The 26,804-nt window shown below is 36.9% G+C and overlaps 1 protein-coding gene across 1 annotated transcript in view; it reads right to left on the bottom strand.

The window, feature by feature from the left end:
* COL19A1 (collagen type XIX alpha 1 chain) overlaps window positions 1-26,804 on the bottom strand; it is a 346,821-nt gene that overhangs the window by 234,719 nt on the left and 85,298 nt on the right. Inside the window, exons 11-12 of the mRNA XM_043591732.1 lie at window positions 14,328-14,372; window positions 11,925-11,969 (exon numbers count right to left, since the gene is read on the bottom strand). Coding sequence (XP_043447667.1) covers window positions 11,925-11,969; window positions 14,328-14,372 — 90 coding nt within the window. The remainder of the gene's footprint in view (window positions 1-11,924; window positions 11,970-14,327; window positions 14,373-26,804) is intronic.

Raw genomic sequence — 26,804 nt, 5'->3', positions numbered from 1 at the left:
GGTGCTAATACATTTTTAATACTGAAAACAAAAAGCAACAGAATAACAGGAAATGAATTCAGTGCCTCTGCTCTTTAACATTTACTTGACTAGAAACCAAAAAAGCAGATTAAACTATGAAATAAGTAAGGACATTTTCTAGTAAACATTTTGCATGTCTCCTATCACATCTTCAAAAGCATCCACCAAAGGCAAAAGACTTTATGTCATACATAAAATCAACACTAAGTCTAAATATATATTTTATTTTAGGCTGGCCTATAAAAATTTGAGTTATGTTATCTGAAAATTGCCTGATGTTAATTGCTGATAGAAGAAATATAAATGCCTGGATTCATAGTTTAATTATAAATAACTCCAGGCAGTTTGGGAGTAGTAAAGTATGCTTTTACTCTACCTTACATTATAATAGACATTTTAATAGCTTTATTCATTTGAATATCACATTTTATACAGAATTCTACAACAATATGTTGTTAAATAAACCAACTAAGAATAGGTATCAGTTGGATGTTTTTCCAGTGGATTCTGTCAGAAAATATTTGCAACAGCTATAAAACCAAAAAATAAATATTTAAACATAAATTTCCAATTTAAACAACTATTTTATGTCATATGGCATTTCAGGACTCTGATAACATTCTGGTAACGACAAGACAATAAAAATCACAAGCCACTGAAAATTTACAGCAACCAGTTTCCTAAAGTTTTAAGAGATGAATTAAAGCAGGAACCATATGCATTTGTTAATTTTGTGGTTGCGTTTATTATTATTAGAGTGGAAGAAAAGCTCAGTAATCAAGATGATCAAAGTAGGTAATAGCCATGTGTTTAAGTAACAGTAAGTCAGAACCTGCTTACCCATGAGCACTCTTGGCTACAGAATGTCAAATGTTGGATACTGTCCACCTTTCCCTGAGCCAGATGGTTCATGAAGAAAAGAGCATTTGACTGTCATTTTTCTTTTCACTAAACTTAAAATCTTCAAGTATAAGATCATTTTAATTCATCAAATGGAAAAATTCCACACTAGCTGAAACATATTAGTCATTGTAAAGACTTGCTACATATGTACCCACATTAACATAAATGTCATTCTGAATCAACAAAATTGACTACATTTTAGCTGTAAAATGTAAAGAATATGTCAGGAAAATTGTGTGACAGGTAGCAGTCATGGATGTTTCTCTCTCATAATCAAATGATATTTTTTTTAAATATGAAACTTAGGGGCGCCTGGGTGGTGCAGTCGGTTGGGCGTCTGACTTCAGCCAGGTCACGATTTTGCGGTCCGTGAGTTCGAGCCCCGCGTCAGGCTCTGGGCTGATGGCTCAGAGCCTGGAGCGTGTTTCCGATTCTGTGTCTCCCTCTCTCTCTGACCCTCCCCCGTTCATGCTCTGTCTCTCTCTGTCCCCAAAATAAATAAACATTGAAAAAAAATTTTTAAAAAAATATGAAATTTATTGTCAAATTGGTTTCCATACAACACCCAGTGCTCATCCCAACAGGTACCCTCCTCAATGCCCATCACCCACCCTCCACTCCCTCCCACCCCCCATCAACCCTCAGTTTGTTCTCAGTTTTTAAGAGTCTTATGCTTTGGCTCGCTCCCTCTCTAACCTCTTTTTTTTTCCTTCCCCTCCCCCATGGTCTTCTGTTAAGTTCTTCAGGATCTACGTAAGAGTGAAAACATACAGTGTCAGTCTTTCTCTGTATGACTTATTTCACTTAGCATCACACTCTCCAGTTCCATCCATGTTGCTACAAATGGCCATATTTCATTCTTTCTCATTGCCAAGTAGATTCCACTATATATATAAACCATATCTTCTTTATCCATTCATCAGTTGGTGGACATTTAGGCTCTTTCCATAATTTGGCTATTGTTGAAAGTGCTGCTATAAACATTGGGAAACAAGTGCCCCTATGCATCAGCACTCCTGTATCCCTTGGGTAAATTCCTACCAGTGCTATTGCTGGCTCATAGGGTAGATGTATTTTTAATTTTTTGAGGAACCTCCACACTGTTTTCCAGAGCGGCTGCACCCATTTGCATTCCCACCAACAGTGCAAGAGGGTTTCCCGTTTCTCCACATCCTCACCAGCATCTATAGTCTCCTGATTTGTTCATTTTGCTCACTCTGACTGGTGTGAGGTGGTATCTGAGTGTGGTTTTGATTTGTATTTCCCTGATGAGGAGCAACATTGAGCATCTTCTCATGTGCCTGTTGGCCATCTGGATGTCTTTAGAGAAGTGTCTATTCATGTTTTCTGCCCATTTCTTCACTGGATTATTTGTTTTTCAGGTGTGGAGTTTGGTGAGCTCTTTATAGATTTTGGTTACTAGCCCTTTGTCCAATATGTCATTTGCAAATATCTTTTCCAATTCTGTTGGTTGCCTTTTAGTTTTGTTGATTGTTTCCTCTCCAGTGCAGAGCTTTTTATCTTCATGAGGTCCCAATAGTTCATTTTTGCTTTTAATTCCCTTGCCTTTGGGTATGTGTCAAGTAAGAAATTGCTATGGCTGAGGTCAGAGAAGTTTTTTCCTGCTTTCTCCTCTAGGGTTTTGATGGTTTTCTGTCTCACATTCAGGTCCTTTATCCATTTTGAGTTTATTTTTGTGAATGGTGTAAGAAAGTGGTCTAGTTTCAATCTTGTGCATGTTGCTGTCCAGTTCTCCCAGCACCATTTGTTAAAGAGACTGTCTTTTTTCCATTGGATGTTCTTTCCTGCTTTGTCAAAGATTAGTTGGCCATACTTTTGTGGGTCTATTTCTGGGGTTTCTATTCTATTCCATTGGTCTATGTGTCTGTTTTGGTGCCAATACCATGCTGTCTTGATGATGACAGCTTTGTAGTAGAGGCTAAAGTCTGGGATTGTGATGCCTCCTGCTTTGGTCTTCTTCTTCAAAATTCCTTTGGCTATTTGGGGCCTTTTGTGCTTCCATACAAATTTTAGGATTGCTTGTTCTAGCTTTGAGAAGAATGTTGGTGCAATTTTGATTGGGATTGCATTGAATGTGTAGATAGCTTTGAGTAGCATTGACATTTTAACAATTATTTATTCTTCCAATCCATAAGCACGGAATGTTTTTCCATTTCTTTATGTCTTCAATTTCCTTCATAAGCTTTCTATAGTTTTCAGCACACAGATCTTCTACATCTTTGGTTAGATTTATCCCTAGGTATTTTATGCTTCTTGGTGCAATTGTGAATGGGATCAGTTTCTTTATTTGTCTTTCTGTTGCTTCATTGTTAGTGTATAAGAATGCAACTGATTTCTGTACATTGATTTTGTATCCTGCAACTTTGCTGAATTCCTGTATCAGTTCTAGCAGGCTTTTGGTGTAGTCTATCAGATTTTCTATGTATAATATCATGTCATCTGCAAAAAGTGAAAGCTTAACTTCATCTTTGCCAATTTTGATGCCTTTAATTTCCTTTTGTTGCCTGATTGCTGATGCTAGAACTTTCAACACTATGTTAAACAACAGCGGTAAGAGTGCACATCCCTGTCGTGTTCCTGATCTCAGGGAGAAAGCTCTCAGTTTTTCCCCATTGAGGATGATGTTAGCTGTGGGATTTTCATAAATGGCTTTTATGACATTTAAGTATGTTCCTTGTATCCCGACTTTCTTGATGGTTTTTATTAAGAAACAATGCTGAATTTTGTCACATGCTTTTCTGCATCGATTGACAGGATCGTATGGTTCTTATCTTTTATTAATGTGATGTATCACATTGTTGATTTGCAAATGTTGAACCAGCCCTGCAGCCCAGGAATGAATCCCACTTGATCATGGTGAGTAATTCTTTTTATATGCTATTGAATTCGATTTGCTAGTATCTTGTTGAGAATTTTTGCATCCATATTCATCAGGGATATTGGCCTGTAGTTCTCTTTTGGTGCTGGGTCTCTGTCTGGTTTAGGAATCAAAGTAATGCTGGCTTCATCGAATGAGTCTGGAAATTTTCCTTCCCTTTCTATGTTTTGGAACAACTTGAGAAGGATAGGTATGATCTCTGCTTTAAATGTCTGGTAGAATTCCCCAGGAAAGCCATCTGGTCCTGGACTCTCATTTGTTGGGAGATTTTTGATAACCAATTCAATTTCTTCACTGGTTATGGGTCTGTTCAAGCTTTCTGTTTCCTCCTGATTGAGTTTTGGAAGTGTGTGGGTGCTTAGGAATTTGTCCATTTCTTCCAGGTTGTCCAGTTTGTTGGCATATAATTTTTCATAGTATTCCCTGATAATTGCTTGTATCTCTGAGGGATTGGTTGTAATAATTCCATTTTCATTCATGATTTTATCTATTTGGGTCATCTCCCTTTTCTTTTTGAGAAGCCTGCTAGAGGTTTATCAATTTTGTTTATTTTTTCAAAAAACCAACTCTTGGTTTCATTGATCTGCTCTACAGTTTTTTTTAGATTCTGTATTGTTTATTTCTGCTCTGATCTTTATTATTTCTCTTCTTCTGCTGGGTTTGTGGTGTCTTTACTGTTCTTCTTCTATTTCCGTTAGGTGTGCTGTTAGATTTTGTATTTGGGATTTTTCTTGTTTCTTGAGATAGGCCTGGATGGCAATGTATTTTCCTCTCAGGACTGCCTTCGCTGCATCCCAAAGCATTTGGATTGTTGTATTTTCATTTTCATTTGTTTCCATACATTTTTTAATTTCTTCTCTAATTGCCTGGTTGACCCATTCATTCTTAAGTAGGATGTTCTTTAACTTCCATGCTGTTGGAGGTTTTTCAGACTTTTTCCTGTGGTTGATTTCAAGCTTCATAGCATTGTGGTCTGAAAGTATGCATGGTATGATCTCAATTCTTGTATACTTAGGAAGGGCTGTTTTGTGACCCAGTATGTGATCTATCTTAGAGAATGTTCCATGTGCACTTGAGTTGAAAGTATATTCTGTTGCTTTGGGATGCAGAGTTCTAAATATCTGTCAAGTCCATCTGATCTAATGTATCATTCAGGGCCCTTGTTTCTTTATTGATCCTGTGTCTAGATGATCTATCCATTGTTGTAAGTGGGGTATTAAAGTCCCCTGCAATTACCACATTCTTATCAATAAGGTTGCTTATATTTGTGATTTATTGTTTTATATATTTGGGGGCTCCGGTATTCGGCACTTAGACATTTATAATTGTTAGCTCTTCCTGATGGATAGATCCTGTAATTATGATATAATGCCCTTCTTCATCTCTTGTTACAGCCTTTAATTTAAAGTCTACTTTGTCTGATATAAGTATGGCTATTCCGGCTTTCTTTTGACTTCCAGTAGCATGATGGATAGTTCTCCATTCCCTCACTTTCAATCTGAAGGTGTCCTCAGGCCTAAAGTGAGTCTCTTGTAGACAGCAAAGAGATGGGTCTTGTTGTTTTTAATCCATTTTGGTACTCTATGTCTTTTGGTTGGAGCACTTAGTCCATTTACATTCAGTGTTATTATAGAAATATATGGGTTTAGAGCCATGTGATGTCTGTAGGTTTCATGCTTGTAGTGATGTCTCTGGTACTTTGTGGTCCTTGCAACATTTCACTCACAGAATCCCCCTTAGGATCTCTTGTAGCGCTGGTTTAGTGGTGATGAATTCCTTCAGTTTTGGTTTGTTTGGGGAAACCTTTATCTTTCCTTCTATTCTGAATGACAGACTTGTTGGATGAAGGATTCTCGGCTGCATATTTTTTCTGTTGATCACATTGAAGATTTCCTGCCATTCCTTTGTGGCCTGCCAAGTTTCAGTAGATAGATCTGCCACTAGTCTTATTGGTCTCCCTTTATATGTTAGAGCCTGTTTATCCCTAGCTGCTTTCAGAATTCTCTCTTTATCCCTGTATTTTGCCAGTTGCACTATGATATGTCGTGCAGAATATAGATTCACATTACATCTGAAGGGAGTTCTCTGTGCCTCGTGGATTTTAATGCCTTTTTCTTCCCCAGATCAGGGAAGTTCTCAGTTATGATTTGTTCAAGTACACCTTCAGCCCCTTTCTCAGCCTCTTCCTCTTCTGGAATTCCTATTACAGATATTGTTCCATTTCAATGTTTCACTTAGTTCTCTAATTCTCCCCTCATACTCCTGGAATTTTTATCTCTCTTTTTCTCAGCTTCCTCTTTTTCCATAATTTTATTTTCTAATTCACCTATTCTCTCCTCTGCCTCTTCAATCTGAGCTTCAATGGTTGCCTCCAGTTTATTTTGCACCTCATTTATAGCATTTTTTTAGCTCCTAATGATGGCTTCTTAGTCCCCTGATCTCTATAGCAATAGATCCTTGCTGTCCTTTATACTTTTTTCAAGACCAGCGATTAATTTTATGACTATTATTCTAAATTCTTGTTCTGTCATATTGCTTAAATCGTTTTTGATCAATTTGTTAGTGGTCGCTACTTCCTATAGTTTCTTTTGAAGAGAATTCTTCTGTTTCATCATTTGGATAGTCCCTGGAGTGGTGCAGAACTGCAGGGTACTTCCCCTGTGCTGTCTGGAGTAACTTGTGTTGGTGGGCGGGTCCGCAGTCAGACCTGATGTCTGTTCCCAGCCCACCTCTGGGGCCACAGTCAGACTGGTGTACCTTATCTTCCCCTCTCCCAGGGGCAGTACTCACTGTGGAGTAGTGTGGCCCCTGTCTGGGCTACTTGCATGCTGCCAGGATTGAGGTGCTGCTTTTTGGGATCTGGCATATTAGCCAGGGTGGGTCCGCAAGGTGCACAGGGGCGGGAGGGGCAGGCTTAGCATGCTTTGCCATCAGTGGTCCCCTGTGGGAGGGGCCTTGCAGCACAGGGAGGGAGGCATGCAGACCTGTTGGAGGGATGGATCCACAGAAGCACAGCATTGGGTGTTTGCATGGTGCAAACAAGTTTGGGGAACTAGTTCCCTTTGGGATTTCAGCTGGGGGATTAGAGAGGGAGATGGCGCTGGCCAGTGCCTTTTTTTCCCACCAAGCTGAGCTCTGTCTTCCCGGGCTCAACAACTCTCCCTCTTGGTGTCTTCTCGCCCTCCCTGCTCTCTGAGAGCAGAGCTGTTGACTTTTAACATTCCAGATGTTAAGTCCCGCTGGCTGTCAGAACTCATGGAGTCCAGCCCCTCTGCTTTTGCAAGTCAGACTCAGGGGCTCTGCCTTGCCAGGCAGGCTGCCCCTCCACTGCCCCAGCTCCCTCCCACCAGTCCGTGTAGTGTGCACCGCCTCTCCACCCTTCCTACCCTCTTCTGTGGGCCTCTCCTCTACTCTTGGCTCCAGAGAGTCCGTTCTGCCAGTCTTCTGGCGGTTTCCTGGGTTATTTAGGCAGATATGGGTGGAACCTAAGTGATCAGCAGGACACAGTGAACCGAGCGTGCTCCCATGCCGCCATCTTCTTGCCGAACCTCTCAAATGATATTTAACAATAAAGATTGGCAGAATTTAGTTTAACACTGAAAAAATCAATTTTTAAACTAAGTCTGCGGTGCCTGGCTAGCTCGGTCAGTTAAGCATTTGACTCTTTTTTTAAAATTCTTTTTAATGTTTATTTATTTTTGAGAGGGAGAGGGAGAGGGAGAGGGAGAGAGAGAGAGAGAGAGAGAGAGAGAGAGAGAGATTGTGTGTGTGTGTGAGAAGGGGATGGGCAGAGAGGGAGACACAGAATCTGAAGCAGTTTCCAGGCTCTGAGCTGTCAGCACAGAGCCAAACATGGGGCTCAAACTCACAAATCATGAGATCATGACCTGAGCTGAAGTCGGACGCTTAACCAACTGGGCCACCCAGGCACCCCATGCATCTGACTCTTGATTTCAGTTCAGGTCATGATCATGGCTGTGAGATTGAGGCTGCATGCTGGGCATAAAGCCTGCTTAAGATTCTCTCTCTCTCTCCCTCTTCCTCTGCCCCTCCTCCCCTACTTGTGCTCTCTCTCAAAAACAAAACAAAACAAAACAAAAAACTGTGTTGGAGTTTGAATGGCAACATAAAAGAATGGTTAATGGCTGTATCACTGCAAGGAAGGTTGACACAGTACAGGGGTAACTGCCACCTCAAGGGTGCACTCTCCATTTGTTCACTAGTAGTAGCCCATACAAAACCTGCAAGAATTCTGAAGAAACCTAAGGAAAATCCTCCAAAGAATGGATGCCTAGGAGCACTCCTAAAGACACAGAGAAACCAGAACACAGACCCCCTGCTGTGAGTCTATTCCCCAGTCAGAATACAGACTTCCTCCCTCCTGCCTCATGAGGCATGCTGTTAGAGTCAAAGGATCCTTGAGTGATGCTCACCTGCCTTTGGCAACAGGCAATGGGGCAGTGGGATGGGTTCATTCATATACATCTACATGTGAAACCAAAGAATAGTGAACCTGAAAATAGCTGTCTTCAGGGAGAGTCCTGCCAGCATAAGTAATTTGAGGAAGAACTAGTTCTTCAAATGATTTTCACTTCAGGACTGATTTGGCTGAATTGTGCTTGCTCAGTTAATACACAAATTTCTTCCCTATCATAAGTTGCTACAGACTCAGGAATATACTCTCAAATCAGGTCCTCTCTACTTGTTCACATTTCATAAATTCTTCTCTGGACTAAGGATACCACGTTAGACATGCTGAGGAACCACCTGGTCAGTCTGGCTCATGAATTAAACTGGCCTAGAGGCTAGTTTTGTAGTCATAAAGGAAAACAGCAGATTTCTCTACTTGGTTTATACTGGATTATAGAAATACCACATAAGCCTGGGTGGCTTAGTCAGTTAAGCATCCGATTTCGGCTAAGTCGAAGGTCCTCGCTGTCTGTAAATTCAAGCCCTGCATTGGGCTCTGTGCTGCCAGCTCAGAGCCTGGAGCCTGCTTCAGATTCTGAGCCACCCTCTCTTTCAGCCGCTCCCCCACTCATGCTCTGTGTGTGTCTCTCTCTTTCAAAAAATAAATAAACATTAAAAAAAAATAACATATAGTGGTATCATCACTATGAAGATACTTTAAGATCATCACATAGCGTTTTGTCTTTGACAGTTGATATGTGTTTTCCTGTTCAACTGGTAGCCATGTGCCTTTGGTAGATAGGACATCTTTGAGCAATAACAACTCCCTGAATTCTTTTGTTTTACAACTAGTGAATTGTATCATTCAAAACAGTCAAATTGTAAACACAGTAAAGGCCACAATGAGACAAAGAGGAAAGGTAAGTCTTATTGTAATTATATAGTCTTATGCAAAGAATTAAATTCAATTTAAATTATCTTTTAGGGGGTAGGGGAATGGGCAAAATGGGTATAGGGGAGTGGGATACTTGCATGGAACAAATAAGTCACAGGATGAAAGGTACAGCATGGAGAATAAAGTCAAAAGTATTGTAATAGTGTTGTATGGTGACAGATGGTAGCTACACTTGAGGCGAACATATCATCAGGTATAGACTTGTTGAATCACTATGTTGTACACCTGAAACTAATATAACATTTCATGTCAACTATACTGTAGAGACCGCTTTTAGGTCACAGGCTTGAGTAATGGAAACTTGAGCAAGTCAAAAGGGTCCACAGTGACTACCGAGCTGAATGCACAGGCTCATTAAGCCATAGGTCCTGACCAACCAATGGGCTATTTACAACCAGACACAGTTCCTAAGATTACCAAAAAAGGTAAAATTCCATATGTCTCCGTATTCCCTTACCCCCCTCTATAACTATAGCTTCTCACCACCTCCTCATGGCAAACAGTTTGTCCTTCGCTGTTCTATATGCTGCTCCTTTGCAGTGTATTCAATAAACTTTTATCCCTTTTGTTATGTCTTGGGTGAGTTCTTTCACCACCCCTGCAACCTGCCCCCACCCAATCGGGATGCCCACATACACTTCAAAGAAAAAAAAATTAAAAATAAATACATAAAGTAGTCTTTGTTCAGAAAACAAATTATGTTGTAAGCAGTGAAAGGATTTCATGCTTGTATCACATGAAAATGAGTGCTTCACATACTTATTTAATTAATCTAGAAACACAGTTTCTAATCTAGGAACAAAAAGTTGACATTAATTATTTATCTCATGGAAAAATACATGTGGTCATAGATCAGAATATGTAACATGCAACACTGAAAAACTCAAACATTTGCTATTTGGTAAATAATAAAGCAGAATATATTTTTATTATATGGGTTATTATGTGAATTTTATATGTGGCTATAAGCCATTTGAATTATAATTCTCATTCAAGGTACAGTCTTTTCTATTTGATGCTTTATATCTTCCTGTTATCTCCATCATTCTCCATAAATATTTTTACCTCTTGGTGAAACTATTTGAAGGCAATTGTTAATAGGTATGAGGAATTAGAAGGGAAATCTTCAAAGCCAAATATATTGAACAGTTTTCTATACTTCATAGCCTGTGAGAATCTATTACTGAGTAATACCAACCATGTATATAAAATATAAAAATAACCACTAAGATTTTAGTGAGATGGTGACTTTAAATGACAGAGCATTTTTCTTTCCTTGCTTATTCTCACTTATTCCTACAGGTAAAGTCCCATTAATAAAACAGGAACATGTGTAAATAAAGCATTTATTTAAAGGCAATGACTGTCATTCTACTAAAACAAAAATATTCAAAAGATTCCTAAGAGGAGAGATCCACTTTTTAAAAAATAGTCATAATTTAATGGAATTCTCCTCAATTATATGATTATTATATGGCTGTCCTTTTCTCTTACAGTTCTATGAGGAAAAGTAATTAGCAAGTAGCTTACATCATGCATAATTTGTCTTACAATTATTATAGATGCTCATTCTGTTTAAAATACTTATGGAAGAAGCAAACAACTGATCACGGCCCAGAAAACTAAATACAGGCAACACTGTCTAATTTGAGATTATCTCTCCCCCTTCCCTTATTCTGGCTGTCCAATTACATGACATTTTATGAAACAAAGGAATGGTACTGTTTTGTTCTATTTAAAAATCAAACTGGACTTATTAAAAGCAGAAGGACTCAAATGATTGTCTGAAGGGAAATTTTGGATGACTAAGGCACTTCTATTCTCTGTACTTTCAGTAGAAGGCTGTAAATTTGTAAAACAAAGATTGCTTGAATATTGGGTTAACCACTTCTCTCAGCACCAATCTAGAGTTCTATCCATAGTTTTCTTTGCTTCTGAGTCTGATAAACTTGTAGAGTTTAAGGAGTTTACTATAACCCAATCTGGGATATTACACAATCTCTGTGTTTTTTCTTTTAAACCGTCCCTTTTAAGCCATCCCTTCCAGGGCACCCGGGTGGCACAGTTGGTTAAGCATCCGACTCAGGTTAAGCATCCGATTTCTGATCTCGGCTTAGGTCATGATCACACAGTTTGTGAGCCTCACATTGGGCTCTGCACTGATGGTGTGAAGCCTGCTTGGGATTCTGTAGCTCCTTCTTTCTGCCCCTCCCCCGCTGTGCTCTTTCAAAATAAATAATAAAAATAAACTTTAAAAAATAAATAAAGTAAACCATCCCTTTATTTTAACTCTTTCAAACTATTCTATTTTCACATCTATTTTCTGTTTGACCCAATTACAGTTCTTCTTATTTATTTCCTCAGGAAAAATTCCACTGATAAACCAGGTATACATGTAAACAAAACATTTATTTAAAGACTTGGACACATAGTGCAGCAGTGATGTGATAGCACACAAATATACTGCTTAATAAGTGTTTTAATCATTTATATATCAATGAAATGCATTTAGTGAGAAATATCTAGATAAAACTACCATCCAAAGTTTAGAAAGATGTCTGAAAATCACCAGTATATTAAGTATAACTTAAGTGAAATAAATATTTTAAGGTTTTTTCTACAAAATTACTGAATTCTGGATATAGAAAGTATAAGAGAAGTTAGATATTCCACTTCAAAATATTTTCATGAACACAACTTATTTTTATAGATGCTTATGTAATGAGAGATATTTACCTTTTCACCAATTTCTCCTTTGCTGCCTTCAAAACCTTGCTCTCCCTGTAGAAGAGGAATATGGTATATATAATAATGGAAACACTACTTTTAATATACACAATTATTATAATAATAATGATAATGTTTCCAATAACTAATAAAAACCATTTCTAATATGTAAATTTTTAAACCAATATTAACTTAGACAAAATTTAAATATTCCTAAATACTAAAGAGTACAAGCCACACTTTCACTATAGTACGTTCCATGCAATGTCATCTCCATAAACCTGAATTTCTCTATATACTGTACCTTTCTCAGAGGTGTTTTGAGAATTGAATGCATCAACATAGTGCCTGGCACTAAGTTAGCCATTATTGTTATTATTACTATTACCATTTATTTCACTAGATCCAGCAGAAACAGCCTTCTCATGCTGACTTCTATGGAATACCATTCCAGTGGGAGCTGTGTGATGAATGAGAGTTCAGGTTTGAACCCCGAGTCCTGGCTCCAGCTCTGACACCAGAGCCGAACATGTTCTTTACCCCCCAGATCTCCTGCCTCTCAGTCACAGAAAGGGCATTGGCAGTTGTAGGGCTGCTGGCTTTCAACCACCATAATTATTCCAAAAGGTGTAAGTCTCCTATTCCTCAACCAGAACGCTCTGTGACCCAACAAGCTTATTTTCCCACCTAATTCTGCACAGATACTCATGGTACTGATGTTTGATGCATACATTCAAACAAATATTCATTGAATGCCAAGTACATGTCAGGCACTCCAGACAACACAGCCAGCAAGTGAATGCTGGAGATAGGTCATCCTCACTCCTCCACTCACAAGATGCACTCAATAAATGAAATATTTCCTGAGTGCACAGAGATAAGGGATGAAGGGTTTCTTATGTCAAGTTTTTCTATAATGCTGCAACAAGGTGACGCTTGACACAATTAAAATTCATGTTAGAAGCGAACTGCCAGGTTTTTACTATACGTATAGTGTCTATGTATATATTATAAATAATACCTGCAATCAAATATATGTATATGTGTACATATATACACACACATACATACATGATTAAATTATTATTTCTGCTTCATTTTCCCTTTAAAAGGGTACCAGGAAGGACAATAGGTTAGTATTTGGGCATATGTGCCACTGAATATATGGTCTATCTTTACTCGACCATTTTTCCTAAAATATAGACTTTAACTTGATCTGTTAATTCAAGCTGACATCGAAGCTGCTACACCCCCCAGTACATCAGTCACAATGTCAGCATGATGCAGCCACCACAAACAGCTGCTGGAAAGTCCAAAACTATTTCCCAGTAGATAAATCTGCACATCCCTTGGCTTGCAGCTCAACTCACAGAGGCAGCACATGCTGTATCAATGGGTTTTGTCTAGAGTTGCTGTGAAGAAATTCAGAAGCTTGCCATTTTATCGCTGCCAGTTCAATCTTATTATCTTTATCAAGCCAAGTAAGGGAAGATTTTTCAAACACTGTAACTATAAATAAATGCACATCTTTTTTTTAAATGGAAATTTTTAGCTACCAAGAAAAACCTAGATGCAGTAATAACTTCTGACATCTTGCTGCTAAGACCTGTAAAACTTTCAGAGCATAGAAATGATATGGTTGGCTGGGGTGGGCATCTAATATTGCATTAGTAATGCTCTCCCCTGTGGTGGGATTATCTGAGTGGTATCATGACAGCTGGCCCCACCTGAAGTGGCTCCCCATCCCTCCAGGAAACTGGAATAGACCAGTCTGTGTGCTTCCAGCAATGCTGGTCACACTCCTTTCCAGGAGGAGAGAGTCCTGGGACAGGTACAAGTGAAGTTCACCTTGGTAAAGAGAAAGATAGTAGGCACAGAAACAAGCAGCCTAGTCAAGGCAAAAATCTTTATTTATTATGAGTTTGTTATTCTGAAAGATATTTTTTGAAGAGATTAGTTGTAGCATCTTTGTAACATTTAAGATTTTATGTCAGTGTAACTATTATGTTTAGCCAACCTGGGAAATACAAAAAGAAGATAAATAAGAAAGAACCAAATACAATCAAAGGTGGTAAAAATTATTCCGCTCTTCATTTTAGATGCTAGTAACAGTGAAAACACAATCAGAGCAGCGCTGTACACTCCACTGGCCCCAGAAAGCATGATCATTGACTTCTCTGGAGAAGCATGTTGCTAAAGCTCTCTGAATAAAGCTCTCTCCCAGAGTGATTCCTTTGAAAAGGGATTACTTCCATGGGTTCTCTTTGAAAGACCGATTAGTGGCTTTCTAAGAGCCTTTCAGGGAATTAAGTTTCATCAAATAAACTTTCTGAGTCTTCACTATACTATATGCAGATTGAATTTTTAAGATGTTAAATTCTTAATTTCTATAAAACATCAAAAACTCTTTACCTTTTGACCAGGTAAGCCTGGAACTCCATGCAAACCATTTTCACCCTACAAGATGTATAGAAAATAGATTTTATTAGCAAAAAACAAATGAATAAAGAAATTTTTGCAGTCTTTAAGAATTAGTTCTAGCTTGGTGGGGAAAGGTAGCCTAATACTGAACATCTATCACATTCAGGGGCTTTTTATCTATCTCTCCTTATCTTACAACTATAGAGTTAGTACTTCAATTTTACAAAATAAGAAAACAGTCTTGGGGGATTTGTGGAGCTCAGTCAAGTGTCTGACTCTTGATTTTGGCTCAGTTCTTGACCTCATGGTTCATGAAATTGAGCCCCACATCAGGCTCTGTGCTGCAAGCATGGAGCCTGCTTGGGATTCCCTCTGTCTCTGCCTCTCTCTCTGCCTCTCTCTCTTTAAAAATAAATACATAAACCTAAAAAAAGAAAATAAAGAAAACAGAGTCTCTGAGTCATGCTCAGGGTCACCCAACTTGTGGCACTACCTGAGATTTCAATGAGGTCTCTCTAACTCCACAGCTATTTAGTACCCCTTATTTCATGTTCTCTTTTCAAACCTCTGGACATAATATTAAAGCCTGGAATAGGATTTCTATGGGCCAGGAACTGTTCTCACTACAAATCTATTGGGTAGATAGATTATGATCATCTTACAACAGATGATCACACCATCCTACACAAAATAGGAGATAGAAATGGAATTTGAACACATACACTTCAGCTCTGTGCACATAGCCACATCCCTACACTGTCTCATGGAAAAGATTTAATTCTGGCTTGTAAATGATCTCATATAAAAACTGAATAAATCTATACATCTGTTATAGATATGTATCACATCTATTATAGCAATAGACATACAGATATGTATGTAAACACGTGTATGTCTGTGTATACTTATATATATAAAACTCATATCCATTGATTGCCTTTAAATCAATTTTGAAGACAAACCCAATCCCATTTTACTTGAAAAATTGCTTATAAGAATTTTTAGTTCTTTACATTCATCTGGTTCCTTTCTTGGGTAAAAAGGTTCTCAGCAGATGCTTATCAGTTTCCATTACTGGAATTCATGGGTCATTTCTTTGACAAGCGTGGTTTGTAAACAGCACACCAGCTAGAATGAGATATTCCTGGGAGGATGTACACATTCTCAATGGGGGCTTAGGAATTTTTCTGCTTATAGGAACTGACTTGACTCCTGAGTTTGCAGGTTGAGGCAGCTCAAAATAATTTAAAAATTCCATTGATCTACTTTATTTCTAGAAAACATTTATAAGTAATTTATAAGACAACAATTTTTCAGCATTACCTACAATGAAGTTAGATATCATTTCTTAAAATGACATAAAAGAAAAAATCACATCTTCAAACTTTAAAATAGCAATAATATATTCTAAATCTAAAGAGAAAATTATTATTTCATTAATTAATATATTTTGGAAAGGTTTAGTCATTTATAACAGAGTTGCACCACTATATACAGACACACATATTTTAAAGTCTAGGGCTGTTCTTAGATTAAGTTATCTAAGTTTTTCACAGTAGAACTGCTATCATCAAAAAATATACTAAACAGTAAAGGCAAAACTTTGCTGCTAAGTGTAATTAAGTGTTGAAGCATCAATAAAATACAATGTACTTACCTATGTAATAAGCATATTTCTATTCTTTAAAACATTTTTATAGTTCTAGACCTCGGGCACTATTATACAAATATATTAGAAACTTCCCATCTCATTTGATAAAGTGACAGTAAAAGCACATTCAGTATTTGACACCAGGGAACATTCTGTGGAAATTGAGCTTCAGTTACTCATCGCAGAAGTATGTCCACTTGTCCATAAGGAGCAGAATTAGTTTCATCGGTTGGTCTAATATAATGTTTTATATCATATTACAAGTTACACATCATAACAAGATATGGCATGTAATCCAGCAAAGTACACTGATACAGCATACACTGCCAAAAATACTTTTTTGGGGGAAAAAAAGTAGTGACAGTATCTACTCTTTTTCTTTGTTTAGAGCCCACTGCTATGTACTATGTGTTCCAAGTACTAGCACCTAAAGTCACTTCTGGCACATGTCAGTTTAGGGCTCCACCCAGAAACACTGCTAACGGGATACCAAAAATCGCTGAAACTGTGATATCAAGCTGTTTTTCTCTCTTTAATGGACACTGATTTCATGATTATTGCAGTTAAAATGTTATATTTTCCTACGGTCAGTGTTCACTGGTCCCCACTCTTTCCTGACTAGGAATTTGTTTTGTAAACCTAATCCTAAATTCCCAGATAATCTCATGGATACCAACTGATTATTCTCCCAGGAAAAACTCAGTTTCACACACCAGCAGGTACACGATTTTCAGATTGGGAGTGGATACTGTTGAAGCTTAAAGTTTGCAAGACTGGTATTCAGAAACCTTTTTATTTTCTTCTCGCTGATTTTCTTGAAGTTATCAGAGATAAGCCATTTTGAAACTTTTAGTAATTTTAAATCATTTGTTATTTTTCTAGTTCTTAAGGGATAAATTAGTATATTTGTTTTTGTTCATATCCAACCCCCCCCCCCCCAAAAAAAAAAAGATTTGTTAGGTAGCATAAAAACTAAAGACTATATCCAAAACCTAATGCAGCTTGAGGTCAAATGGAATTCTACCTAGCAAATAAATGCCTACCTAAAACTACTGGATGGGTGGACATTAGCTGCTTTTTCTGGACTCTTGCTGTTCCTCCTTCCTCCCAGTATCAGCAGAAACAAAGAAATAAGAAGTTTCTCCCTTGGCTTCTGATCAATACTTCAGTGCATTATTGAGAGAAAATTACAATGAATGTTTCTCATAGCTACCAGAATGTTCCAAACTTGTTTCTGAGGCACAGACTTTCTATTATAGGTTTTTCCAACAAAGGACCTGTGTCCTTTTCTTGTTACAAATTCAAAGTACAGAAGGACAAGTGAATGAATATGTGTAATACAAAGCAGGGCCAAATCTAACATTGCTGCTGACAGCAGTGTTGCTGTGTTATTACTGTAATGCATAGCCGATCTTCAACTTCACAGAGCAATCTAAAGCACCCTTTCCAGAATTCAAAGTAAAACCTCTTTGGGAAGCTTTTGGAAAAAACTTAGGTGTGATTTAGGGCCAGCTGGTGGCTTTCTGAAAAAGTGATCAAAGGATTTCATTTTACCTCCTTTTTATCACTGCACATTTCCCTGAAGTAAGCACAGCTAGGCATAAAAGATAAATTATTAGTTTTCCTGATTCCTTTGACATTGGAATCTATGTCTTTTCTTATTATGCAGGAAATACAAGCTGTCTGAAGGACACTTGATAAGAAATCACATTCCCCAGGGCTATAGTTTATAAACCTAGTCCCAAAGAGACCAAGCAAAGAAAGGCAGATTAAACAAGTAAATGGAAATTTGCTTGTAACTACATGTAAGCCCAGAAAATTGAAAGTTATATACTATGTTGTGGTGATTTTTTTTTGTTTTGGTTTAAAAAGTTGGGTATCCACACTCTGATGTAAAAGTCTGCACTGTTGGTGGGAATGCAAACTGGTGCAGCCACTCTGGAAAACAGTGTGGAGGTTCCTCAAAAACTTAAAAATAGACCTACCCTATGACCCAGCAGTAGCACTGCTAGAAACTTACCCAAGGGATACAAGAGTACTGATGCATAGGGGCACTTGTACCCCAATGTTTATAGCAGCACTCTCAACAATAGCCAAATTATGGAAAGAGCTTAAATGTCCATCAACTGATGAATGGATAAAGAAATTGTGGTTTATATACACAACGGACTACTATGTGGCAATGAGAAAGAATGAAATATGGCCCTTTGTAGCAACGTGGACGGAACTGGAGAGTGTTATGCTACGTGAAATAAGCCATACAGAGAAAGACAGATACCATATGTTTTCACTCTTATGTGGATCCTGAGAAACTTAACAGGAACCCATGGGGGAGGGGAAGGAAAAAAAAAAAGAGAGAGGTTAGAGGGGGAGAGAGCCAAAGCATAAGAGACTCTTAAAAAATGAGAACAAACTCAGGGCTGATGGGGGGTGGGAGGGAGGGTGGGTGATGGGTATTGAAGAGGGCATCTTATGGGATGAGCACTGGGTGTTGTACGGAAACCAATTTGACAATAAATTTCATATATTTAAAAAAATAAAAAAAATTAAAGTCTGAGATGTGGGGTGCGTGGGTGGCTCAGTCGGTTGAGCGCCTGACTCTTGGTTTCAGCTCAGGTTGTGGGATTGAGTTCCACAATGAGCCCTGTAATGAGCCCCGCATGAAGCCCTGTGTGAAGTCCTGTGTAGAGCCCCACATGACTCTGTGCTAGCTTGGGAGCCTCTCTCCCTCTCTCTCTGCCCCTCTCCCTGCTTGCACACACACATGCACTCTCTCTCTCTCTCTCACACACACACACACTAAGAAATAAAAAACATTAAAAAAAAAAGACTGAGATCCTACTAAAATACTGTTTCTATATTTAAAAATTTAATGTGGCCCATCATTTCATTCTACAGTATATTTTCCAGTAACTTAATCTCCTTTACAAATATAGTATACACTTGGAAATATATCAGTATTATCCTACTAATTAACTCATTTTATTAAGAGAAAATTTACTTAAATTGAATGTTGAGCGAAATAGCTGGAAGAAACATCTGAAATGGAATGCCAGAATTCTAGCATGAAAACCAATAAAAGAGGCAGCTAAAAGTAAATCTGATTTTGATTTTGTGTATCACTAACTTGACCTCTATGTTTCCGACTATACATCTGCTTTACTCAGGACGTAATCTTCAAAAATTGAATTTTTATGGTTCTTAAATTGTTTCCACTCAACTAAGCATTTCAGGAAATAGAATATACACCTTTTTTTTTTCAGACATCTCATCCAATCTAAGTCTTTTATTTCAGGGAGGATTATTTTTTCCTTCTATTTTCTTGGACTTCATTCCAAGAAGTAAATCATCAAGTTAAAAAACTGTATACCTTATAGGGTTTAAAACTTCAAACTTTTTGAATTATTCATATGTATTTGATCTTTAATGCAGCAAACACATGGGGATATATTATCGTATTAATGTTCAGGATAAGGCAAATTTATATCATTCTTAACCATAAAATGAGTGAGATCCTATTATTACTTATTCTTATGGGTCATTTCAAAGAAGGGAAAACCAGCCCACTTAAAGGCAATATATGGTTGATACATGTCTTAATCATAGTAATGTAAATATGGGGAGTTAGTAGTAGCTAAACCCAACATCTACCATCTCAAAAACTATTAACCTGAATGTACATGTATTGGGGACACAAGTATACGCAAGTGCACATACTTAGAAAATGAGCAGGATGGGCAGTTTTTCACATAGGGACAAGAATAAATTCATACCTTTTTATCCACCACCTCCGTCAAAACATTTGTCGAGGTACTGACTCTACTGGAAACTTCAGTAGTCAGACACTTTTGCTGTTTAATTTGTATTTTGGAGAGCAGAACAAAACAACTCTATATGCAAATACTGCAATAATGCTTTCTGAAGTCAAATTAACCTTCCCCAAATTTCTGCCCACTAGTGTTTTTTTTAAGTTTATTTATGAGAGAGACAGAGAGAGAGAGATACAGAGACAAAGCATGAGCAAGAGAGTGGTAGAGAGAGAAGGAGACATACAATTCAAAGCAAGCTCCAGGCTCCAAGCTGTGGGCACAGAGCCTGACACAGGGCTTGAACCCATGAACCACGTGATCATGACCTGAGCCCAAGTCAGACGCTTAATGGACTGAGCCACCCAGGCGCCCTTTTGCTCATTAGTGTTATATTACAAAGGAAAAATATCTTATTGGTCTTATGTATGACATCCCTTTGTGTCACTATCAAGCCTATTCAGTAAACCAATAATTTTTCAAATGATAGTTTGGAGTCCCTTAATATGTTAGTTACTGTTTTCTGGGTGCACATTGGTCAGCCAATATATCTGCTAAAATATGGAACTCAGAATTCAGCACATCACTCCAGAAATGATCTCACCACATAGAATAAAAACAGGAGGGTCACACACACACACACACACACACACACACACACACACACTTCTTGTTCTGGATACTATATAGTACTTATATTAACACAACTTGTTGTTTTAAAGTTGAATTGCTTAAGTATACACTGAGCTTGTAGTCAACTACAACCATTAAGTTTTTCTTTTGAGGGAATATATCTTACAATCCTTTTATAAATTGATGGAATGAAAATTATACTGAGTTATTAAAATAAAAAAAAACAAGAAACAAGTAACTTTGAAATTATTTGGACAGGTAAACAACTCTTTCCATATCTAACAAAGTTAGGGAACTGGGCGTTGGACAATGTTGTAGAGCCCACTAAAAATCTGGGCTCCTATGTACCTGTGATGATTTTTTAAGTGGATTTGTCAAGAACAAGTGTTTTGGATTTCACTATATTCTGAGATGAGTTATAAAACAGTATTTAAGTAAACTCAAAGCTTCATAAAAGTACTAGGGAAATAGAAGACATTTAATGTGAATCATCTCCTGAAATATCCAAAGTATAGTAACTGACATCTGAATCAAGCATTCTAACAAGTGAAAGATGATGTAAGATATAAAGAGAAGGAAAGTGTCATCAGTAAGCCCCTAATTGAGGTCAGTGAGATACTAGTAAGTGCAAACTATTTCCTGTCCAAAGTATTCCTCGTGATGAGTAATTTATAGTTCTACTCCATATCAATTACTTCTACTGGAGCTTAAATGCACTTCGCACTAGCGAAGTCATTGGTTATTTATCTTTAGCCCTGAGGTAAATCGTTGTGAAGATATGGAGAAAGAATATGCCTTAGCAATGTTGTAAGAAAGTCAGGAGAATTTTTTCAAACCTTATTTGGAAAAAAGAGCATGATAACTTCTTCAAGTTTATGCTTGGAAGAGAAGAAAGAACATAGTTTCTCCAAGAGAAAATGGGAAACAAATTCTGTAGCTGCACACACTTCTATTAGATTTCACTCTAGGAAGCACCACCTGCAAGCTTTGCTAGGTAGATAAGAGATTTTCCTACCTTCCTATTTCCCTGAAGCACGCTTTTGCGGAAAGTACAGAAGACTTGTACTGAAGCACCACTTCCTTTTCCAACTACCCCTCAGCACAGTTTTCTAACAATCATCTTCAATTTCTTTTCTTTATTGGCCTTGGGCTAAGTCCACTTGAGTTCTGAATAAATCAACAAACATTTATCTAGAATCAATCAGGTGCCATATGCTGGGTCAAGTGCTGCAGTTACAGGAACAAGACCTTGTTCTCCTGGATCTCACAGTAGAGACAAAGACACAAACTATACCGATAATGTAAATAAAATACTATGTGAGCAGAGTGAAGGGGCTGTTAATTCGTCTTGTGTCAACGAGACTTTACCAAGAAGATGTAATTTTTCTTGAGCTTTGAATCTGGTAATGTGTGAAAATGCAGTGATGGTCGAAGCGAAGAAAGGTACCAATCATCTGTGATCATGCTCTCAAATCCTCTACTTAGTATCTAACAAGTTCATTCGGTACCTTACACTGGCTATGTCTGTTTCCTTTAGACAGAGACGCTTTTAGAAAACTCTAATCTGAAATTATAGATGTCTTTATCAAATACCATCTACCCCTTTAAATAAAGAATAAAATAATTAGCCACTAAACTATGCAGAGAAACAGAGACCGTGTGATCTTTCTATGGCAATATTTTAATATTTATGTGCTAGATTCTCATAGTGCATTAAACCAAGTAGGAACATCAGCAGACTAAGTTCTCGAAATCTGGCTGTTTAGCAAATAAAAGTCAAGTGCCTGGGTGCCAGATCCACTGCATGTGTTGAGCTTGTCATCCATCTGTTGTGTTCTCTGCCAACTGCTCTTCTTGGGGTGTGAGTGGAAGGCATTAGAAGGGAATAAGAAACCATTAAGAAATAAAATCAACTGCAGAGTGAGCAAGTTTCTTTTTCTTTTTCCTGTCCTATTCCCTCTGTCATTCTCAGGTTTCTGCTTCTTACTGCTATATTGAATCCAAATAATGCCTACAAATAAGACAATGAAATGAGGATTACTCCATGTAAAGGCGATAATTTTTCACTGATAATTCAAGTATCATTCTTGTAACTTTAATAAGTGAGACAAGAGTAGGCTGACAAAACTGTTTTCATTGTGGCCATTTTTTCTATGAATACTGGTTGTGATAAGAAGTCTAATCCTATGTCCAGATTTGACTGTTTCATTTGCTGAAGAATTTTCTGAAATACAGAAGTATATAGATGATTCTCAGTTTAAGAGGTATTTTCTCTAACGCGGCTCATACTTGTTTTGTAAATTTGACAAGTTCATAGAAAGGAAATATCCCATTGTTAGAATAAAGGTGAATTGCCCTTTCTTTCTTTCTTTCTTTCTTTCTTCTTTCTTTTTCTCATTTAGTGTTTCGATTCCTACAATAAATTGTCTCATACAAATAGGTGTTTTAACTATTTTTTTAAACTTGGGAAGACTTCTGAAATTAATATTAATTCTAAATTTCAATGGGAAATGAGGTGAAACTAGGTAATACAGATAGAAAGCCAAATAGCTTTAAAAAATTCTCTAGCTTTTCCAATAAACACCTATAAGTTTCTGAGTCTCTAAGGCATGAATGCTACATCTGGAGCAGGGCTGTCTCAGGGTTCATTACAATTCACAATAGCTACTGGCCTTGTCTGCACTTTCATAAATGGTAACATCATCTGCCTTTATTTCCTGAAGCTGAGGTCTTCTCATAAAATGTCTTTTTAAGGGAAAGATCAAGATTCAGAGATCGCAGTCATTTCATTTTCCAACCCAAAAGGAATACAAAGGCAGATAGGGAACAGTGGGTGTGCCCAGCTCAATCTCGCCCCACAGCAGCAGAGACTGGGGGCTCCAGAGTTCATGACAAAAAGTGCCTCACACAAAGCTCTTCGGTATGAGAATATTTAGCCTGGCTGTTTTTAAGTCATGTAACTTGGCAACTCTCTCATCACATTATCAGATATACTTCTTCTTTTTTAAATTTAATTTTTAAATTTACATCCAAGTTAGCATATAGTGCAACAATAATTTCAGGAGTAGATTCCTTAATGCCTCTTACCCATGTAGTTGCAAATGGCAAGATTTCATTCTTTTTTTATCAGATATACTTCTTAAGTGCTTTAATGCATATGGCTTTTTATCTCTAGAAGTTCAATATTTTTTTTTAAAAAACTCATCATGCTAAATTAAACTTTTGTTTCTGACCAAAAGAATATATAATAAATGTATGACCAAAAGTAATTTATATTGTATATACCTTATTTGTTCATAGAGAACATAAAGAGAATTTTCTAGGCTAGCTGTTGAGGTAAGGTAATCTGGAGAGTGTGGCCATGATTGGTCTGCAGGGGTGGGTGTGCAGGGCAGATAAGGATCTCCAGACAGTCCAGGTATGGGAATTTTAAAAGCTTATTTCAAATATAATTTTGAAATTGAAAACCAAACAAAATAAAATCATGTTGTCTTCATAATACTTATTTTGGAAGGTAAAGTTAAACAAAATACTTTCATTTGGTGAAAAAACATATGATGAAGATTTTATTTTGGTGGATACAATTTTCTTAGGGTGGGAGAGTCAGAATCTCTCCGGCTGGGTAGACTTTAAAAGAGGTCCATGGATGTAAAGAGAAAGAACACAGCCCTCCCTGCAGCAGAATTTAGGAAACTCTCTCTACAGTTCCCTCTCCAGGCTGTAGGCAAATGAAGTTAAGATCTAATTCAGAACTCTCTGTGCAAAGGAAATGTATATACTTGAGAAGCTATCAGATGAGATGATACGGTTAAGGTGTAAGAGCTATGAACACATATGGGTAAGATTTAAATTCTGGCCCACTACCTGTTAGCTATGAAACTTTGGGGAAGTTTTTATACTTTCTTAGTTTCTTAATCTGTGAAATACGGATGATAATGAATCTTACCTCAGAGATTCTGTGAGAAATGAATAAAACAATGCAAAGAAGTCCCTTGACAGTGTTTAGCACATAATAATTGAGTAAATGGCTATTATTATTATTATTGTAAAAGGATATGCTCATACGTATTTCAGTTAAATAGAAAATTAATTGGTTTGCTAACATGATAATTTAATTTGCTTTTAGAGGTCAAAATTATCTAAAATATGTGTGACTTTCAATGTTTTTCACTAAATGTATTTTGAATAAATAATATAAATTCCCTCAAATGAGTTCTACTTTAGTTTCAAAGTAAGCCTAAACTTAGAATAATAGAATCATCAAACTATTTTCTTTTAAAATTATATCTATTTACCAAATAGATATACTTTCCCCCTGCCCCCATTATCTGCAAGGAATACCTTCCAAGACCTAAAACCACAGATAGTATCAAACCCTATATATACTGTCTTTCCCTACACATACACATCTATGATAAAGTTTAATTTATAAATTAGGCACAGTAAGAGATTAACAAAATAACTGATAATAAAATAGAACAATTATAACAATATTCTTAATAAAAGTTATGTGGATATGATCTCTCTCTCTCTCTCTCTCAAAATATCCTATTGTACTGTACTCACCCTTCTTGTTGTCATGATGTGAGACCATAAAATGCCTATGTGATGAGATGAAGTGAGGTGAATGACGTACTGTTAGGCTACTACTGACCTTCTAACCAGGACCATCTGTTCCAGATTGCAGTTGACCACTGATAAGCAGAGACTTCTATATTTATAGATCAGGCACTGAGCTGCCACTTTTATGAATAATCTCATTTAATCCTTAAGACAAAACTATAAGTAGATACAATATAATGCCTATTTTAAAAAGAGAAAACTTAGAAGAAACCAAGAGACATTCCCTAAAATTAAAAAGTGAGGATTGGAGCTGCAATTCAAACATAGGCCATCTAACTCTGGATAGTTAGTATCTGAATGGCACAACAGTGATGACTATCATTTATTGCATACCTACTCTGTGGGAAAAAAAGTTATTTTCATGAAAGTTTTCTTAGTAAAATAAACATTTTAGGAACAAATTATAAGTAATTAAGCAAACAGAAAATTGGTTTTAGCAGTTAGGTTCTGTATTTATTCAACTTTTACTATCACATTATTAGGATTAAGATGGCTAGAAAACAATTATTCCTATTTTTAAAAAGTATCCCCACTTCTCAGAAAACATATTTAACATATATATGTGAAATAGAGAATAAGGTAATTTTTTGTTTGAAATATTCAAATAGTTAATACAAGAATGCTTTGACTGGTATGTTTGAAGGTAATACTGTGGGCAGGATTTGCTCCCAGTATCCATATCTTCATCTCATTTTCCACCGCATACCATGATGAGTTGTGAGCACGTGTGTTCATATGTGGGTGCATGCATATATGTATGGGTGCATGTATATGTGATCTTATGCATGAAGTGTTTTACTTGTCAATGGAAATTAGACCATCCAATTTACTCATTTTGACTGACAGTGGCTTCTGTCCAACCACGCTTCCCAGAAGTCACCAGTGACAAATAACTAATGATACTTGCTGTGCTGGCATAAATGTATAGGGGACAGTTATTTGTTTGCAGTGTGTTGGCTATACGGTTGTAGATATAAGTTTAGAATGCCTAGTGCAAGTCTACATAAGGTGATGAGTATTGGAATCATAAAATAACCTAATTAAATGCTAAAGTTCTTCATTCTCCATGACTTGACATATCCCATAAATTGATTTCGTAATATAGTGTTGCTTAGTGTACTATTTTTCTCCTGGGCCTCAGAAGAAACTAATAGTTTGTTCAAAGCTTTGACTTAAACAATTTACTGCTATCACCTAGCCAAACTTCAAAGTGTAGGTCTGTTTTAGAATAATAGGATTTATATGCAAATCACTTAATTTATTATGGTATCACACTGGATGTAAGTATAAAATGTAGCTAAAATACAAATTCTATTCTACACTGCTCAGAATATGCTTCACTGCATTAACATAAATCAGCTTTCTAGTTTAAATAGTAAACCTTAAAAAATTAAGAAAGTTTTACTTTGAGAATATTATACCAGAGATATATGTTCTATGGCACTTTGCATATGTTCTTGTTCCAAGTGAGAAAACTCATCTTTTTTTTTTTTATTTTATCTTTTAACAGAACCCTTAAGCATTTCTACTTCTAAGAAAAAGAGCCTGAAAGAAGTACTAATTCTGAGAAGAAGAATCAAAGTTAAGCCTGGGGATGCTATATGAATAGTCTGGGAGATAAGTATGAGTTACATTAAGCCAGATGTGGGAGATACAGTTCTGAGAATACATCATACTTTAAGAACTAATAATTTTCTTTGGAAATTTACTCAGAAAAATCAATCAAGTTATTTTCATCTTACAACAATGGAAGTA

Source organism: Prionailurus bengalensis, chromosome B2 (assembly GCF_016509475.1).
Source record: "Prionailurus bengalensis isolate Pbe53 chromosome B2, Fcat_Pben_1.1_paternal_pri, whole genome shotgun sequence".
In the NCBI taxonomy this organism is placed as follows: domain Eukaryota; kingdom Metazoa; phylum Chordata; class Mammalia; order Carnivora; family Felidae; genus Prionailurus; species Prionailurus bengalensis.
This window is presented reverse-complemented; position numbering and strand designations above follow the sequence as displayed.